This window comes from Primulina huaijiensis, chromosome 16, assembly GCF_012295235.1.
Source record: "Primulina huaijiensis isolate GDHJ02 chromosome 16, ASM1229523v2, whole genome shotgun sequence".
NCBI lineage: Eukaryota > Viridiplantae > Streptophyta > Magnoliopsida > Lamiales > Gesneriaceae > Primulina > Primulina huaijiensis.
In genome coordinates, this window is record NC_133321.1 from 18,004,480 (window position 1) to 18,021,672 (window position 17,193).

The window sequence follows — 17,193 nt, forward strand, 5'->3', positions numbered from 1 at the left end:
TTAATAAAAAAACATGATTTCTGTTCTAGAACCACCATTTATTTAAAGGTTTTTCTCAATTGTAAAACCTTTCAATTTTGAATATGTTTATTTTCTCATTATAGATGTTACATATATGTTATGGAAAATAAATATTTTTTACACTTAAAATTCAATTAACTTACTTAAAAATAACATACCAAAAGTATAATGATGTTGGAAAAATTTGTAAAATAACATTGATCACTTGTTTATTTAAGAAATAAAAAATTGATCGTCGGATTTAAGATCTGCCTACTTTGTAGACTATGTTATCACAATGATATGAATATCGAGAGCATGAAATTGACTAGATAGATGGATAGATATATTTGTATATATAATCAACTTACTATAATTCACAATTAGATTATTTAATTTTTTTTTGACTAATTAGATCTAATAATGATGTAGTAAATTAAATCATTCCATTCATACACCACCCTTTTATAATTCTAACTGAAACGTTTTCTCAACATCAAAATTAAAGGTATAATTCTATCAATTAAAATGAATATTTAAAAAAAAAACCATTTTTATTTATTTTATGAAGTCATCTTAGGTTAACATCAAATCAATCTGAAGATAACGAGTACACGTTGCTGCCTTCAAATATGTTCAAATTGATATAATATATGATCGTGTAATAAATAATCGGAGTTCGATTCATTTATCAATATTTTTTTAACGAGTTTGTCATACATGATTTTTACAATATGATTTAATTGAGTATGTAATTATGACTTTTGAATTCTAAGTTCAGAGAGTTAAAATAAAACACTTGTAAAATCGTGAAGTTGATCAACCCGAGTTTTTCCTGTTGAAAGACTGAATCGTAATTTATGTTTAAATCTTAAGGACCGAAACTCAATTAATCCAAAAAATAATGCATACAGTCGAGTCATCCTTTCATTCTCAATTTACTACAATAAGTAATACTCCCAAAATACCATTGCAAACCTCCCAATGGAAGAGGAGTATTAGGGGGAAAAAAAATAGATATTCGGTACAATCATATGAATGAATATAATATCTAATGAGGGGAGAGGTATTTAGATGAATTTTAAAAAGATATGACAGGGGCTATTTTCTAAATTTAAGAATATGAAGTGTTATTTTGTTATTTTAAAGACTAAAAAAATTCCTCAATAAATAACTGAGAAAGAAAGGTAATTTGTTTTTTTGATAATGTTAGATATAATAAATATCACAAAAACACGTGTAAGATCGGTTCACGAAGAAATTTTATGAGATGTATCTCCGAGTCAACCAAACTAATAAAAAATATTATTTTTTATATCAACAATATTATTTTCATGGTAATTATGGATCAGATCGACCCATCACACAAATATAAATATGTGATATCGTCTCACAAGATACATATGTTTGCTTCTGGTTGTTGAAAGGAACCACCATTTTTAAAATAATCACATGAAAAATTAAATTAAGTCATTTGCATTAAAGTTGTTTTTTTTAAACTTATAATACAAAATAAAATCATTTCAAATGACATAATTATTAGATGGATTTGAAATCTATAATAATTAACACGAAATATTATATAAATATGTAAGATATGAATTTGACGTTTATGTTTTATTTATCCAAACAATAAAATATATTTGAATAAATTTAAAATACATCCAAACATAACCAAGTGTATGGTATATGTTTCTTGTGCCTTAATATCTTTTTTCTAACCACGATGGCTTCCAAGATAATTATTGCTCTATAATTGGTGTTTTACATTCCCTAGATTCCTAATTAATAAGTTAATTAACTAATCAATTGTATTAATTTTGGGCTCACACACACACACACACGGTCCGTTAAATATAATGTTCTAACACTAAATTGAATAGACATCAAGTTTGACCAGGTGAAACATAAAACAGTAAATAGTGTTTTGATACAAATGAACTATTATAAATGATTTAATTGACATATGATTTAAATAAAAAGTATATTTTGTTCTTGATTTAAATTGATTTTAAGTCCAATAATTATTATGAAATTTAATTAAATAAATATTTTTATTTTCAAAGTTATTTTATTGATTATATTTTTTAAAAAAGGTATANTAAGGAAAATTTAAAATATTTAATATTTTGACGATTACAGATATTTTGAGAAGATATATTTTCTTTTATATTTGAAGAATTCAAAAAGGGAAAGTTGGTAAAAAATCTTCAATCAAAACATTTCTTTGGGTTCACTCCCTACCCACAAAATTGTGGTACTATGTCATACAAATTGTGGTACACTTCATGTGGAAATGTGGTGGAAATGTGGTACATTTCATGTGAAAATGTGGTACTAAAAATGTATCCAAGGATTGAACACAAAAAAAACGACGGCTGAGAACTGAAGTCCAATTTCCCGATTCAAAAAATCTNTGTGGTACTAAAAAAGTACCCAAGGACTGAACACAAAAAAAAAACGTCGACTCGAGACTGAAGACCAATTCTCCTGTAGATAAACTATATACTCAAATATAATATATGTTAAACATATTTTCAAATATAATAAAATAATATTATTATTAGAGTTTCCAGGTACTATTGTGAGACGATTGAATGACCATAATCACTGCAGGGGCTGTTTAAACCGGTCAAAAGTTAGTCCCATTGTCTAGACAAGTTATTTCGTGGGAAAGGCCTGCAACAATTGGGCTATTTTATTTTTTAACTTCGGTCAAATCATTTTTTAAAAAAATGATCTCGCAATTGTATTTGAGGAAGTCATTTTTTTTAAAAAAAAAATTGATCGAAATTATTAAACCAATTTTCTCCATAGACACTTGTAATTATTTTCTACAAGTAATTTTCAATAAATAGTCTTTTGGTCCAGGGGCACCACATGGCCCAAAAATGGGACAATAACTCGAAACCTGTAAACCCTCACCCCAAATATATTATATATATAACAAATGATAATGGGTCGACCTTTTTTCCCAAGTTTTTCAAGCTAAGACGTAATTCGGATTCTTGGTGTTTTATGTGAAATTTAAACTGTGAATTGTATTTGAATCGTAGAGATTGGGTTGGCAAGGCAATATCAGCTTTCTTGTTGTGGGTGGTCGGGAAGAAGGTGTGGGCTAGACGTTGAGGGATCCCCGAAAAGCAGGAAAAAATCGTTATCGGCACTGGATCCGATCAGACAACGGTGGAGAGCATAGTATCAGCTCAACATGTATTAAGAAGTTTGCATGAAATGATGCAGCAAATGAACATAACATTGTTGATAATTCGATAAGTGTTAAAGTCTCAAGAACTTCAAAGATACGATTATAAAAAAGATGAATATGATTTTAAGTATCAGTGCCTTGCTTATATTTGTCACACACGTTTTTGCTTCCGCAGCATACCAACATGGCGATGATCGTTATAACCGGATCGGCCATTTTACAAGCCGAGGTTCCGTTCAAATTCATGGCTTAAGCATTTTCAGAGCGAACCAAGGAAACGGCGTTTAAGAGAATGGTGGGATTCTATCTCCATCATTCCAGTGGAAGTTGTTGACCAGGATAAATAAGGTCTTGTTGTTTTTGTAGGCGCCTGGTTGCACCCACCCCCCCGATTATTCTGTAGATATAGGCATATAGTTTTGATCCATTTGACAAATTGATTTTTTGATATATTCTCGAGTTTTTATGTTTATTTTTTTTTTATTATCCTATCACTGTGTTTGAAATTGCGAAAGGCAAAGTAGATTTTTTTCAAATAATGTACACGTCATATTATATATATGCAAGTCAATCACGCAGCATAGTTAATGAGAATTATTGCTCTCTCCGACAAAGATATACCCTATGTTAAAATTCTTTAGAAATCTACAAATATAATCTAAAATTTATTTATTCTTATAATCAAATAGAATTAATCCTTCAATTTATAATTTTTTAAATTTCTTAGTACTATCCATGAACTTAAATTCAATATTTACTTTTCTGTCGATTTTTTTTTAAAAAAAAACTATGGAACATGATCTTAATTTGTGCCAATCTAGATTTTATCTGGTCTCGGTCTCGAGTTCTGTAAATATATATTTAAATATTAATTTGAATTTCATGTGATTCTGGAAATGGGAAAATTATGAAGAAAAAAAGATGATAATTGTGGCAGGCAACACCTGGGCGGGAGGGGTGACACCCTGCGTCCTTATCAAACCAAAAACAGTGGACACCACCCAAAATGGCAGTTTTGCATAAACTTGGGGCCGGAAATAAATACTTCTCCCTATTTATATGATATAATATTATAACATTAATTAATTAATTGATTGATGCTTTTTCCTTAAAACCAAAGTACAATAAACATCACATACTCAACCGACTTCTTTTTTTACTCTCAACATTTGCACTAACCCCACTATAATATATTTTTTCCTACACAAAAATTTTATCATAACATTTCACGATTCAATTTTGTGACACGGACTCAATTCATAAAAATATAATATTTTTTATGTCAAAAGTATTATTTTTCATGATTAATATAAATAACATGGATCCGTCTTATGGATATAAATATCTGATACTGTCTGACAAGAGATATACTCTTTTTTATATTATCGGATAATCAAAACATAATGAATTTCAAATCCTTAATTCTAATTTTGAACCAAATAGAATCAATAAATTTCAAATCAAATATTTTAAATCCACAACTCAGGTTCATTATATTCATTTAATTGAAAATTAAAATAAAAAAACTTGAAATCTCTTTTTTTTTTTAATTTAAATTTAAAATATATTATATCTAACCTAGTTATTGAAATCATCCCCAAGTCGTTCAATCAAACACAATACGTTAAAGTAAAGCTCAGAATTTCACTTAGACAAACCTAAAAAAAGGAATGGTTCACACTTTTACGAAGTGGATAACCATCAATAATCCATATTTAAAAGAATTCAACTCCAAAAAGCCAGTTTTAGCATGGAACCAGCCGCAATAGCCCCTGGTTTTCTACATATATAACTCATTTTTTTCTTTTTCTTCCTACATCTTGCACTTTTTTCCTCAAACCATCCACCAAAATAATATTCTTCATCACTTTTCACAAACTTAATTTCACATTCCCCATTTCTTGTTTCACACCCATTACAAACAACATATATAAACAAGTAAACAACCCCTTGGAGCTTTAATCTTACTAGCTCCTAGCTACAAATTATATGCATGCTGAGTACTAATCATCAGATTTCAATACCACAAAAAGAATTAATCAGACATTTTCCTTTTCTTGATGATGACACTAGAAGCTCCGGGTTTCGTAGAGGGAAAGATTAGGAGATTCGACGATAAGGTTATTAAGAAGAAGAGGTCACGTAAAAGGATTCGAATGGAGAGACATCAGCAGGTTACTTCCGTTACTCTGCAGAGGTTGTATGATACATGCCTACAAGTTTTCAAGGGAATTGGGACTGTTCCTTCTCCTGTGCATGTGAAGAAGTTGTCCCACATTCTTGGTAAAGATCCACACCTGATCTTATATTTGTTTGTATTTTGTGAAATTAATCTTGTTAAACTTCTGATGAATCATGTGATGTATATATGTATGTCCTAGATTGTATGAAGCCTGAAGATGTTGGGATTCGGGAAGATCTGGATTTCTTCAAAACTAAGAATTATGTCCAAGGAAGTACGAGAGTTACTTATGCAACCATCCATAGATGTCAAAAGTTCTCGGTTAGGCCTAATTTCTTTCCATTCGATGAAGATTTAAAATTTCAATGAATTGAATTATTCATATTTTATACTCAAATAATGATTTGATGTGCACAATTTAAATTTATCAAAATATATTATTAAAATTTCTCGCAACTATTTTAAAATGGGACAAATAATATGAATATGATCAAGGGATTTCTTTTAAAAACCTTATTAAACTTATATTTCACAATTGATCTTATAAATTTATGAGTGTTTTAGATTTAGTTTATCCTTTCTGCAGCTGTGCATTTTCTTCCTCCCCGCAACTGCTGTCATCCCTCTGCACAATCATCCTGAGATGACCGTTTTCAGCAAGCTTTTGTTGGGGACCATGGCCATTAAAGCTTATGATTGGGTTGATCCCTTCAATGGCTACTCGACTTCTAAAAGTAATCTTCTCTGAATTTAATCTTCCATGCAAGTTAATCCTGCCATTTTGGATCAATGCCTAATTCGTGTGCCCATGAATCCGCAGCGAGACGACTAGCCAAGCTTAAGGCCAACACCACATTCACAGCACCATGCGACACTTCAGTGTTGTATCCTACATCAGGAGGAAACATACATGAATTCAGAGCCATAACACCATGTGCGTTTCTAGATGTCATGGGACCGCCTTATTCTCATGACGATGGGCGAGACTGTTCATACTATAAAGATACTCCGTTCCATGTTTTGTCAGGTGATAAACCATGTCAATGTTGTTCGATTTAAAATATTTGAATTATATTTATATTATTAGTTTTTTGTGTAACAACGAAACCATGATAATATCGTATAATAATAACTTCTTCTTTCATATAATTCAGATGGAGAAGAATTCACAGAGGTTAAAAATGAAGGAAGAGGTTATGGATGGCTCGAGGAAATCGAAATCCCCCAGGAATCAGAGATGGATGTGATTGAATATATGGGTCCTAAAATCAATATTCCCGATTCTTAAATGTTCCTCTTTTATTTTATTTTTGGTAGTTCTATCACTTGACAACTGAATTGATCGATCGTATACTCGTAAACATCATAATTCTATGGTCCTAAATGGTGTAATTAATGTTGTTCTGTATTATTTATTGTTCATGGAAAGAGATTCAAGAGATTAAATTATTTAGTACTGTTTTAAAAAAACTATAATATTCTATTAAATTATTTGCTAGTGAGCATTTTTGTAAATTTGGATATTTTGTCACACCATATACCTAATTTTAAAAAATTTCTCAGTTGAAAACAACAATGGTTATTAAATGGTGCAATCACTTGTAAATAATAAAAAAAACATTAAAATTCCACTGATGGTGAAATGGCTTTTGAGAAATGTTTCTATTTTGTTTATTATTTTTAAAAATAAAAATAAAAAATAAAATAAAATTCCAGCTTGCGACCAAAATTACCTTGCACGCTATTGTGTAGTTGTCTGTTTTAATTTTTTTTTTTTATACAATAGTCTTACAATTTTTATGTACGTAGATATATATTTTTAAATTTAAGTATATAGTGTAACGTTAAAATTATATGATCTTATAAAATAAAACAAATTAACCAAAGGTTTCCAATCTAACAAAGCAAGGAGTCATATTGAAATCAACCCCAAATAAATTTTCGGGCATAATATACACAAGATAAACCGAAAAGGTACAAGATGTTGGTACCATATACTATCTTACAAACAAAAAAAAAGCATGGAAAACATGTTTGAAAATGTGTATTATATTGATCAGCTTCATCTGGAGAAATAGGATTTAGGTGAGAAGAGTCTTCGAGGAGAGAACATTGTCAAGTATCCAGGTGAAGCCGAGCTATCAAACGACCTATAATTAGCCATCATGTACTCTTCCCTATCGTCTATCGGTATATTCCGACCGTTAAACGTGCCACATCTAGCCAACTTCCCCAGCCAAGAATTCTTCTTAGACGAAGTCTTGTGTGTCCCATTGATCTTACCACATAAATACTCCTTCACGGCTTGCAATCCCTGCTCGATAACGTCCATAGGGGGCGATACGAGCGAATTCCCTTCAACACTCAACTTCTGTAGTTTCTTGAGACAACCCATAGATTCAGGCAACCTAGTGATTTTGTTGTAACTGACGTCTAGTTCGACCAGAGACATGAGAAGGCCTATGGAGTATGGAAGGGTGGTTAGGTATTGGAAGTTTTGACTCACGTTGAGGATCTTAAGGTTCACTAGGTTTTCGAAGTCGTCCGGTAGCGACCGGAGACAGTTGAGACGAGCATCCAGCGTTTGAAGATTGGTTAAATAGGAAATGGAGTGAGGTAGGAGTATAATCTTGTTTGAGTTTATGGAGAGTTTCCTAAGGTTTAAAAGCTCAAACCCAATGGTGTCGGGTAATTGGGTTAACTTGTTGAAATTTGCATTTAGTTCTTCAAGAGATCTGCATATATATTAGTTTAACGTTATTACCAAAATTAAGACCAAAACATCACTATTTGATCAATATTAATATTTAATAAATATATATAATGTCACATTCATGGACACTTGAGTCAAACAAAAAATCGGAATAAAATATTTGTCCGGATAAGTGCAATTAGGTGGCTTGACTATTTTTAAAATTTTGATAATCACAATGTTAATTTACTTAAAAGTTGACTTCTTTTGGTCTTGATCGGGTGTTAGCCATTTGACAACCAAGATAAGATAGGAAGACAAAAATTCATGATAACTTGTGCTAATTAACACATATATACATATATAACGACGAAACCTAACCTATTTATAAAATAATTAATTAATAACATTAACAATATATATTTTGTCAACTTTGTTGCTTTAAGTTGAATATATAAATGCACGTATCTAATGAATCCTTCTTTGGTCACACACACACACACAAAAATATATGTATATATATTTATTATTTATTTATTTATCGCCTAGAGTTTTGGGTCAGACATGGTGAGCTGAAACAGCGAAAAAAGATTATAGTCTACTAATTAATATATAATTCACAATATTAAGGTAGACTTCAACATGTTACTTTACAAAATAATATGATGTATTAGTATGTACAAATATGGTATTTTTTTTATGTAGTCTAGAGGGAGGGATTAAAATGCAATTTACCATTGGTGGCAAAAAGGCAAGTTATATGGGGACTGACCTGCAATTTTCAATGGTTCTGGGAAGTGAGTGAAGAAGGTTGCCTGAGACATTCAAAACCTTGAGCTTCGATAAACAGCCGATTGAATTCGGGAGAGTTTTGAGCTGATTTGAGCGCACGTCTAAAGTAACGACATTCAACAATCTTGCCGTTAAAGATTCCGGAATATTCTGTTACAAGACAAAACACTTTTTTGTTTATTCTAGGTTTTGAGATTATAATTAATGACAAATAAATGGGAGATTTATTTATTTATTTTTTTGCAATTTTCTGCAAAGACTTGGGAGCCAAAATTGAAAAGATAAGCCGTACCATTTATTAGTAAGTAATGAATGTGGGATTCTGGGTATTTCTACAGGTAAAAATAATTAATGGTTTGATATTTTTAAAAACTCATACCACAACGAGATTCGTATAACAATTATACCAAAAAAATTAAACAGAAAATCTCATTTATCAAAATCTCATAATAAATTCAATACAAAATTTCATGATATAATTGTTATAAATATCGATTTCCGATATGTTTGTTGTACTTGTATATCTATTTGTTATGTTTTCAAGAAATAGTATTAGAAATTATTTAAATTTTAAAAGATAATAGTAAAATATTACTAAAAATCGAAACTAAAATAATTTATATTGAGAAGTGTATGATCAGTGAGAATTTATCCCTGTAGAACAAAGAAATGATTTGGTGATGTTTATTTTTTAGTATGAAAATTAATTAATTTCGAAACATGGTTTAATCTTGATCTTCGATTCCTCTTAGAATTTAGAAAACAAACATAATAACAAAATTATTGTACGGATACAGACCCTCAGATCAGAATATTCATTCCATTAGAATAAAGTTATTGGGGACGGAGATTGATAATGAATGAAAGTAACCTGGAGATTATTGTTGGATAGATCCAATTTACAGATGGCGGCGAGATTCATCTGAGGTTTGGGAAGTGCATCCAAACACATCCCACTCAGATCCACTATTTCCAGCTTACCACTTGTTTCTTCCACTCCGGCCCTTCTGTTCCTCTTCACCTGCTTCCTCCTGCCGTAGTCCATCCCCAGAATATCCTGATGCTCATACAGCATCTTCAGTCCCTGGATCAATGGGAGAAACACCCTGGCGTGTTTGGATGAAAGAAACACAACACCACAGGTTAAAGCTGGTATATATACAAAAACGGAGAGGGTGAATGTACGGATGACATTGGGGTTTTAGGAAGTACAAAATCCGTATATTGTGTACGCCATAAAAGTCAACAGGCCCTCCAATGGCGGCGGGTCCTCTTCTTCGTTATTTATTTGCTTTCTTCGCACGCAACTCGATGCTTGTCATCAATTCTTGGCAACGTTTCAAAATATTCTCCTCTCTTTTTTTTTCCCTAACACGGGAGATATTACTTATTATGGAGCATTTATTTTGTTGAATTTCAGATCCATTATATTATTAAATTTTAAATTCTCTATTATTATTGTTATTATTATTTGTTCCTTTCTTTTTATTATTATTTGATTTGAAATAACCCGTAGTCAAATTTAATCTATTATGAGAAAGTGTTCCATTCATAATAATCTTGAGGTTGATCAAGCTTGCACCTTGTATATAATAGAACAAATTGAAACTGATTCAATAACATTATTATTTTTTAATTCGACGATACTCTCGAATTTTGAATTCCTTAGGGATTAATGTGAATCTTATATATCAACAATTGCATGAAATTATAAAGTGGATCTTTTGTGAGATGTATCGATCTGATTCATATTTAAGTTGAATTAATATTTTTGACATAAAATTAATATTTTTTCATAAGTTAGGTAATTATATAGAAGCTTTATCTCACAAAATTAACTCATGAGCAACAATCTTACGAAAGTTTGCGTGAAAACTACATATGTCACGTAAGCCACCTCGCTCTCTTCAAATGGATGTTGCATATATGAAAACAGAAGAACCATATTTTGAAATTTGATAAAACTTGGAATTGTTGATCAATCCTCTCCCCAACAACGAATTTTTTTGGATGAATCTACTTTACATATGAAATAACATCTTTTTTATGTTTTAATATGATATGTATAATCTTTCATCTAAATTCAAAGTAAAAATATGTGAAGTCTACCAGATTATCGATCGGAATATTCAAATATAGGGAGAATGTTCCTCTAAAAATAACATAGACCCGGCAATCTTATTTGGTTTAGATTGAAAATAATTGTTTATAAAATAAAAGTGTACAATTTCACTAAAGTGGAACGTGAGTATGACAATCATGATTAGTTATTTGGACTTGTCATACTAGAGTATCAAGTACATTAGAGAGTTATATTGTTTAAATGAGTTTTTTGCACATTTTTTTCAAAAGTTTTCCTAGAAATTATTTTTGAGGAGAAAAAACTTACATTTACAATTATTTAGAGTTGAGATATGTGGCATGAAAATGACCAATCAACAAACCCTCTCACAAGTCAAGAATTTCCCAATTCTTTATCGTCGACAAATTTTGGTGGTGTCCCTTTCCTATGAACGGAACCGATACTTCGAATCATACTTTTTCTTTTGTTCCCATTAAATTGCTTCCAATTTCATTCATTAATTAATATTGGAAAAATAAAACTCGAAAATGATCGTCTTCACGAATTTATTATTCAAGAATGATACATGAACTGAAAACTAGAAGCAATGTGACCTTTGGGTTGGTTGCTCTGGTACTTATACATGGAAGTATTTTTATTGAAAGGCCACTTTGTTTTTATTTTTCTGATTAGGGCACATTATCTGTCTGGTACGGTAACTACTATTTTTATTTTATCGAATCTTTCTTCCGTCCTTTGTAGTGACTCGGGTTCGAGTCCTCCCACCGGTTAGAATAGGATTTAAAAAAAAAAAAAAAAAAAATCTTTCTCACCTCCCTAAACTTTTATAAATTCTTTTAATATCATTGAGTATACTGCACAACTAATACATAATATACACTAGTATACCCATGCATGTTTATCTAATATTTTTTATAATTCATTTGGTTTATATTTAAATGAAGATCAAAACATAATTATAACAAATAGTGAAATACTACGTTGTAATTTTAATATATGAATTAAAAAAATAAATTGTATAAAAAAAACTCAAGTAAGAATTGAACCCACAATTTGATGTCTAAGAAACAAAGACTCTATCAACTAAACTACATGCGACTTACAATAAAATTTTAACACTTTATTAATATATATAATTATTAAAACAAACCATGACACCAAAAAATAATTACTCTAAGTGTGTCAAACTTAATAATATAATATAAATTTTATACTTTCCCACGGTTATTTTCTCCTTACAACAAGATAAACTATTGAATCAACAATTATTTATTAATCCTTAGTATATATGATCATCACTTGATAATAGTCGACCAAAGGATAGGAGAAATCGGATTGAAATCATGCAGAAGGAAAAAAAATCCAACAATTCGAATTAGAAGAAAGGGTGTTTTTCAAACAGGTTAATAGTTTGATTCAAGAATTGGGAAATGTCTGAAATGGTCGCACATATAAATAGATAAAAACAAAATTTAGATAAGACTCCAAAAATTTCAAGAAATGCTGCGGAGTGATAACCAAACCATTGACCTGGAAATGAGATAATGGCAAACGAGTTCAAAAATATCTTGAAGCATAAGGCACATTTGTTGCTAAGTGGTCGGTTTTCCCCGCTCAGTCGTCATCAGTGTAATTGAATTTTATCGAATGAGATTGCAGGTCAATTTGTCCTCCTCTATAGCTACCACGCTTCTTCTTGGTTTTTTCATGTCTGAAGCCCCTGCGTACGGTCAGTGAAGCAGAAAATGTTAATAATGTAAGCATTCACCATATAATCCAGACACATATATTATTATTGTATACGTATATATATTTATGGAGCGATTATGCTTCACAGAAGTAGAACCGAGATCAAGATGTCTTTTTAGTTCCCATTAGATTGTCAGCGCTGAAAGCTGGTCAAATCAGGGGGCATTGGCTCAACCCATATCGATCAACCAACACACCAACAAAAAAAAAGGACTTCAAAAAAATTTATTGGTTTCTGCTCCATGACAAGCGTCAGAGAGAGCATCCAACTAATGACCATGTATCTTGTTTGCTGTGTAACACGTATATTGTCACAGTTAATTCTTGAAGGAAGAGGCAATTTGCATTTGGTCCCGTCAAGTGACAAAATAATGTACCATTGGGTGTCCCGACAAATGGTAGAGGTCTTTTTCCACGGAAAAAAGTAGAAAAAATGGGGACACCAACTAGACAGCAACACCACAAGCATTTTAGTGGAATACACAACAAATGCAATCCCACAGAAAGAGAATGATTATGAGCACATAGATACATCTCTAACATCCTTTGGTGGCCGGAGATAATTGCGTGATATCCTTAAATCATGAGTATTATTACCGAATAAAGTTCTTAAGCAGGTTAAAAATTGTTGCAACTTTAAAGCTACATTATCAGTATTCACATTTATACCCAACTTCATTTATTCCTTTTTATTTGAAATGGTCATTGTCTAAAATCATGGAAAAACATACCTTCCTTTGACCTGACCGAGGATTTCTTGTGCCTTTGCCCCATAACCACTTTCAGCACCATGCTGCAAAAGCTTAGAAGAAATAAATACTACATCATGCACATATGAAATATTGGCATTGTAAATTGTACTTCAAAAGCACATTCACGTGTGCATTCTTGTTAATGGTAAATCAAATCGACCTAGGGCGTATAAATTAAATGCACAAGTTTACATGACAAGTAATAAAAATTTTTAAAAAAGTAAACGATGAAAACCAACAAACCTTAGCCCAATAAGAATTATCTTGAAGCCTCTCATCAACATATTCCACCTCTTCAATTTTAACTCTTTGAAACGCATTTACCGTTTTCGGCTGCAAAGAACAAGAAAATAATTTCGCATAACATCTATCAGAAACTTTTAACAACAGGTTCCACAGAACAAAATTGATCACTATGTTAAAGTAGGATCTCTTTTGAGTGGTTCGTGACAAAACATTAACAATTATGTGCATATCAAGAGACAATCATGAACAAAATTTTCTAAAAATGTTTGTCAACAGAAAGAGACATACCTCGGCAGAATTTTTATGCTGTTTCGCAGCAGATTTTGGTTGACTCAGTTTCTCCGCTCCATTGTTTGGATCCCCATCAAGAATTTCACCAGCTTCTCTCTCGCGACCAACTTGAAAATTTTCTTCTTTATTGTGGCTGTCAGCTTGTCCATTGGCTCCAGGGAGTGTAATCCGTGTCTCAACACCGTCGGTTTTTCTAAGCTTTGATTGCCCAACCACCACATCCAAAATAGGCAGTTCTTCATTTTCATCAGAAGCCAGCCCTTTTCTTTTCTCAGAAGACTTTTTAGATTCCTTAACCACAACTCCAGCAGCCTCAACTGATTTCTTTTTAGATGCGGTATCAATTGGTTTTTCTGAGTCAAGTGCTTCTGCATTTTTATCAGAAAACACCTTATTATTTATACCCAATGCATAATTCATATCGTCAGCTACAAGATCATCAGTCTTCATTTTCTTTTTCTTCTTTTTATCTTTCAATTCAACTATGACCTCAGAATCTTGTTTATCGTTGCTTGCCACTGATAGTAGATCTTTCTGTTTCCTTTTGGTCATCTCAGAGATTGCATTTAATTGGTTTTCAGCAGTAATTGTTGATTCTGACTTCTTTTTTTTCTTGTCCTTTTGTTTCTTAACCAATTCATCCCCTAATTCTGGTGTTAATTCACAAACTATTTCCATTGTAGACTCGTTAAACGTTTTCGATTTCTGTTCACCGTGGATAAGGGCACCATTTGTCTTGCAGTCTTTCTCCGATTGGAGCTTCAAATCTGATACATTTGCTTTTTCTTTGATTGCAGCATCTTCAGAAGTTCTTTCAGAATTGATGGCTGGGACATCCCCCTTTTTCCTTATCTTCTTCTCATTTACAATCCCTTCAGACACTGCACAATGTGCACCACCAATTTGCTCTGCTGACGCAGCACACGGTTCTTCTGCAAGAAAAATGGGCTTTAAATATGAGACTGATACAAAAGTCAACATAACACATCAAAAACATTCAGTATTTACCCAGCTTCTTTTTGGTGTTATCTTTGTCAGTATCATTACTGCACACAAAAGGAGTCCAACATTAGAATCAAATATAAACTTCAACATTTTTAGACCCTATTGATTCACTGTTCTCAAAAATAGAATAATTTTAACAATACTTGTGCCATCAAATTAGACTGTGCAGAAGAAAGTTGCTAACAATCTCAGTGTACAAAGAAATCCGAAACTTCAAGTTCTCATGTGCCCGAATAAGATATCAGACTCCACAGCAGATCACATAGCAATGCGGACTAAAAAATTTCAAATATTTCCATTCTTTCAAAAAAATCAGAAAGAAAATATCTGTTTGCAAAAGAAAAAGAGGAGAGCTAGCATCCTAGTGGATTCTGGTATCTTACCAAGTATCCAAATACTTGGAGAAAATCTCACTCAAGTTAAGCGCCCTGGCCTTCCAATCATCGTCCTGGACAAAAACTGGATTAAATACAAGAATCCAGTAAAACCACAAACTATAGATGGAACTTCTAGTAAAAGATGGAACTTCTAGTAAAAAGTTAAACAGTGCCTTAACAAGCAAGACAAGATATTACACGTGTACACAGCACTTAAGATTTCTTTCCTTCAACTATTTGTTTTCCATTAAAATCATTTCGGGATATGTCTAGAAAGTTATTTAGCACTTGCCAGATAAATATGTCCGTACACAGCATTTATGATTTATTCTTTCAACGATTTATTTTCCATTAACATGTGCTTTATCAGTGTCTGGAAAAGCTCTTTAGCACTTACCAGATAAATTTAAAGTGTATAGCTACATTCCAATGAGTGAAAATGATCTAACTTTCTTGATTCGATACCTAAAAATCCACACCAATAAAAGGCTTAAGCATTGATATTATGGGAAAACATAGTTTATGTGTATTGTTCAGATCGCTTCCATTTTCAGTACACTTCAAAGTTCAAATCAAATTGAAATAGGGAGCTGAAATGTTCACATTAAACATGACAATGCACGAACAATAGTGTATCTCTCGCAAAATAAGTCAGAAAATCCCCGATTATCATGCAGAGCACTGCATATTTATAGACATAATAGAGAGACGCTAACAAAGGTTCTAACTTCTAACTGAGAGAGCACTGAGCAGGAGCAGTTCTCAAATTGGGAAAAAAATGTATATATAGGGTGTAATTTTTCTAAAATGAAGCCTTAGCACCCAAATTGCATAAAATTGCCTCATTGTCCTCCCCCGAAAATCTTGGAGAATCTGCGCAACCAATTGTTACTGCTTGTACAGACCTGAATTTGAGTTGCGGAGATGAAACGTTTGAGGACTTTGAGTAGGCCTTTATTTTGAAGCCACAGGGCTATGGAGCAAATCAAAACAGACTCTTCTTGTTCAGCGGAGTTTTCAGGCCGCTTCCTTTCCATTGCCTTGGCCACCGCCAGGTTTCTTTGAAGTTCTTCGAGGAGCACCTGGCGAGGCTTAACTGCAAGCACGAATGATGTTTTAGGGCTTACGTCAGCACACCCTCCGCCTTCGTGCATACAGCGTAAATCCTGCCTCGGAGGAAGGAATTGCACCTCCTTGGTTCAAGGCTGCACGATGATATGATATTTGCAAGGGCTTTGGTAACCTAGATATTGTACGTGGTGCTTTGATTCCGGTACCCTCAAATTGTTTTTCTTTCTTTTCTATTTTCGATATTTAATAAAAAAACAGGTCACTTATGAGACGGTATCACGAATTTTTATCTATAAAAGGGTCAACCCTATCGATATTCATAATAAAAAATAATACTCTTAGCATAAAAAAAATATTTTTTCATCGATGATCCAAATAAGAGATCCGTCTCACAAAATACGATCCGTGATACCGTCTCAATGAAGTTTTTGCTTTTAATAAAACTCCAAAAATGAAGATTGTATTTGCTTATATTTTCAAGCAATACATTGTTTTTCATTTTTTGTTTAAAAAAAAATCATTTTCTTCCATCGCTGTACGACATTATTGCTGATAAAATTCAATATTTGGTTGTTTCTGTTGAAAAATTATTTAAAAATGTGTTAAATATTTGTGTTGAAAATGTGAATGTTGAATGTTGAAAATTAGGTAAAATTAGGTGTTGAATATTGAAAATTAGTGTGTGATGATGTAGGTAATGATGTATTTTATTTTTGGATTATTTGTAAAAATTTTCTATAAATAG

At 31.9% G+C, this 17,193-nt stretch overlaps 3 protein-coding genes across 3 annotated transcripts; 1 reads left to right on the forward strand and 2 right to left on the reverse strand.

Annotated features, from left to right (window-relative positions):
- The first annotated feature begins 5,012 nt into the window (after window positions 1-5,012).
- Window positions 5,013-6,830, forward strand: LOC140961993 (plant cysteine oxidase 2-like). The gene is made up of 5 exons (XM_073420822.1): window positions 5,013-5,491; window positions 5,590-5,711; window positions 5,977-6,124; window positions 6,211-6,417; window positions 6,545-6,830. The coding sequence occupies exons 1-5, from the start codon at window positions 5,269-5,271 to the stop codon at window positions 6,676-6,678; spliced, it is 834 nt and encodes a 277-aa protein (XP_073276923.1). The 5' UTR covers window positions 5,013-5,268; the 3' UTR covers window positions 6,679-6,830.
- A 430-nt stretch (window positions 6,831-7,260) lies between these two features.
- LOC140961837 (plant intracellular Ras-group-related LRR protein 6-like) lies at window positions 7,261-10,232 on the reverse strand. The gene is made up of 3 exons (XM_073420571.1): window positions 9,746-10,232; window positions 8,855-9,024; window positions 7,261-8,125 (listed from the first exon to the last, which is right to left on the reverse strand). The coding sequence occupies exons 1-3, from the start codon at window positions 9,947-9,949 to the stop codon at window positions 7,453-7,455; spliced, it is 1,047 nt and encodes a 348-aa protein (XP_073276672.1). The 5' UTR covers window positions 9,950-10,232; the 3' UTR covers window positions 7,261-7,452.
- Window positions 10,233-12,310: 2,078 nt separating this feature from the next.
- LOC140961484 (uncharacterized) lies at window positions 12,311-16,623 on the reverse strand. Its single transcript, XM_073420038.1, has 7 exons — window positions 16,283-16,623; window positions 15,384-15,448; window positions 15,004-15,041; window positions 13,993-14,927; window positions 13,702-13,791; window positions 13,438-13,499; window positions 12,311-12,677 (listed from the first exon to the last, which is right to left on the reverse strand). Exons 1-7 carry the CDS (start codon window positions 16,529-16,531, stop codon window positions 12,572-12,574), a joined length of 1,545 nt encoding a protein of 514 aa, XP_073276139.1. The 5' UTR covers window positions 16,532-16,623; the 3' UTR covers window positions 12,311-12,571.
- Window positions 16,624-17,193: the final 570 nt, after the last annotated feature.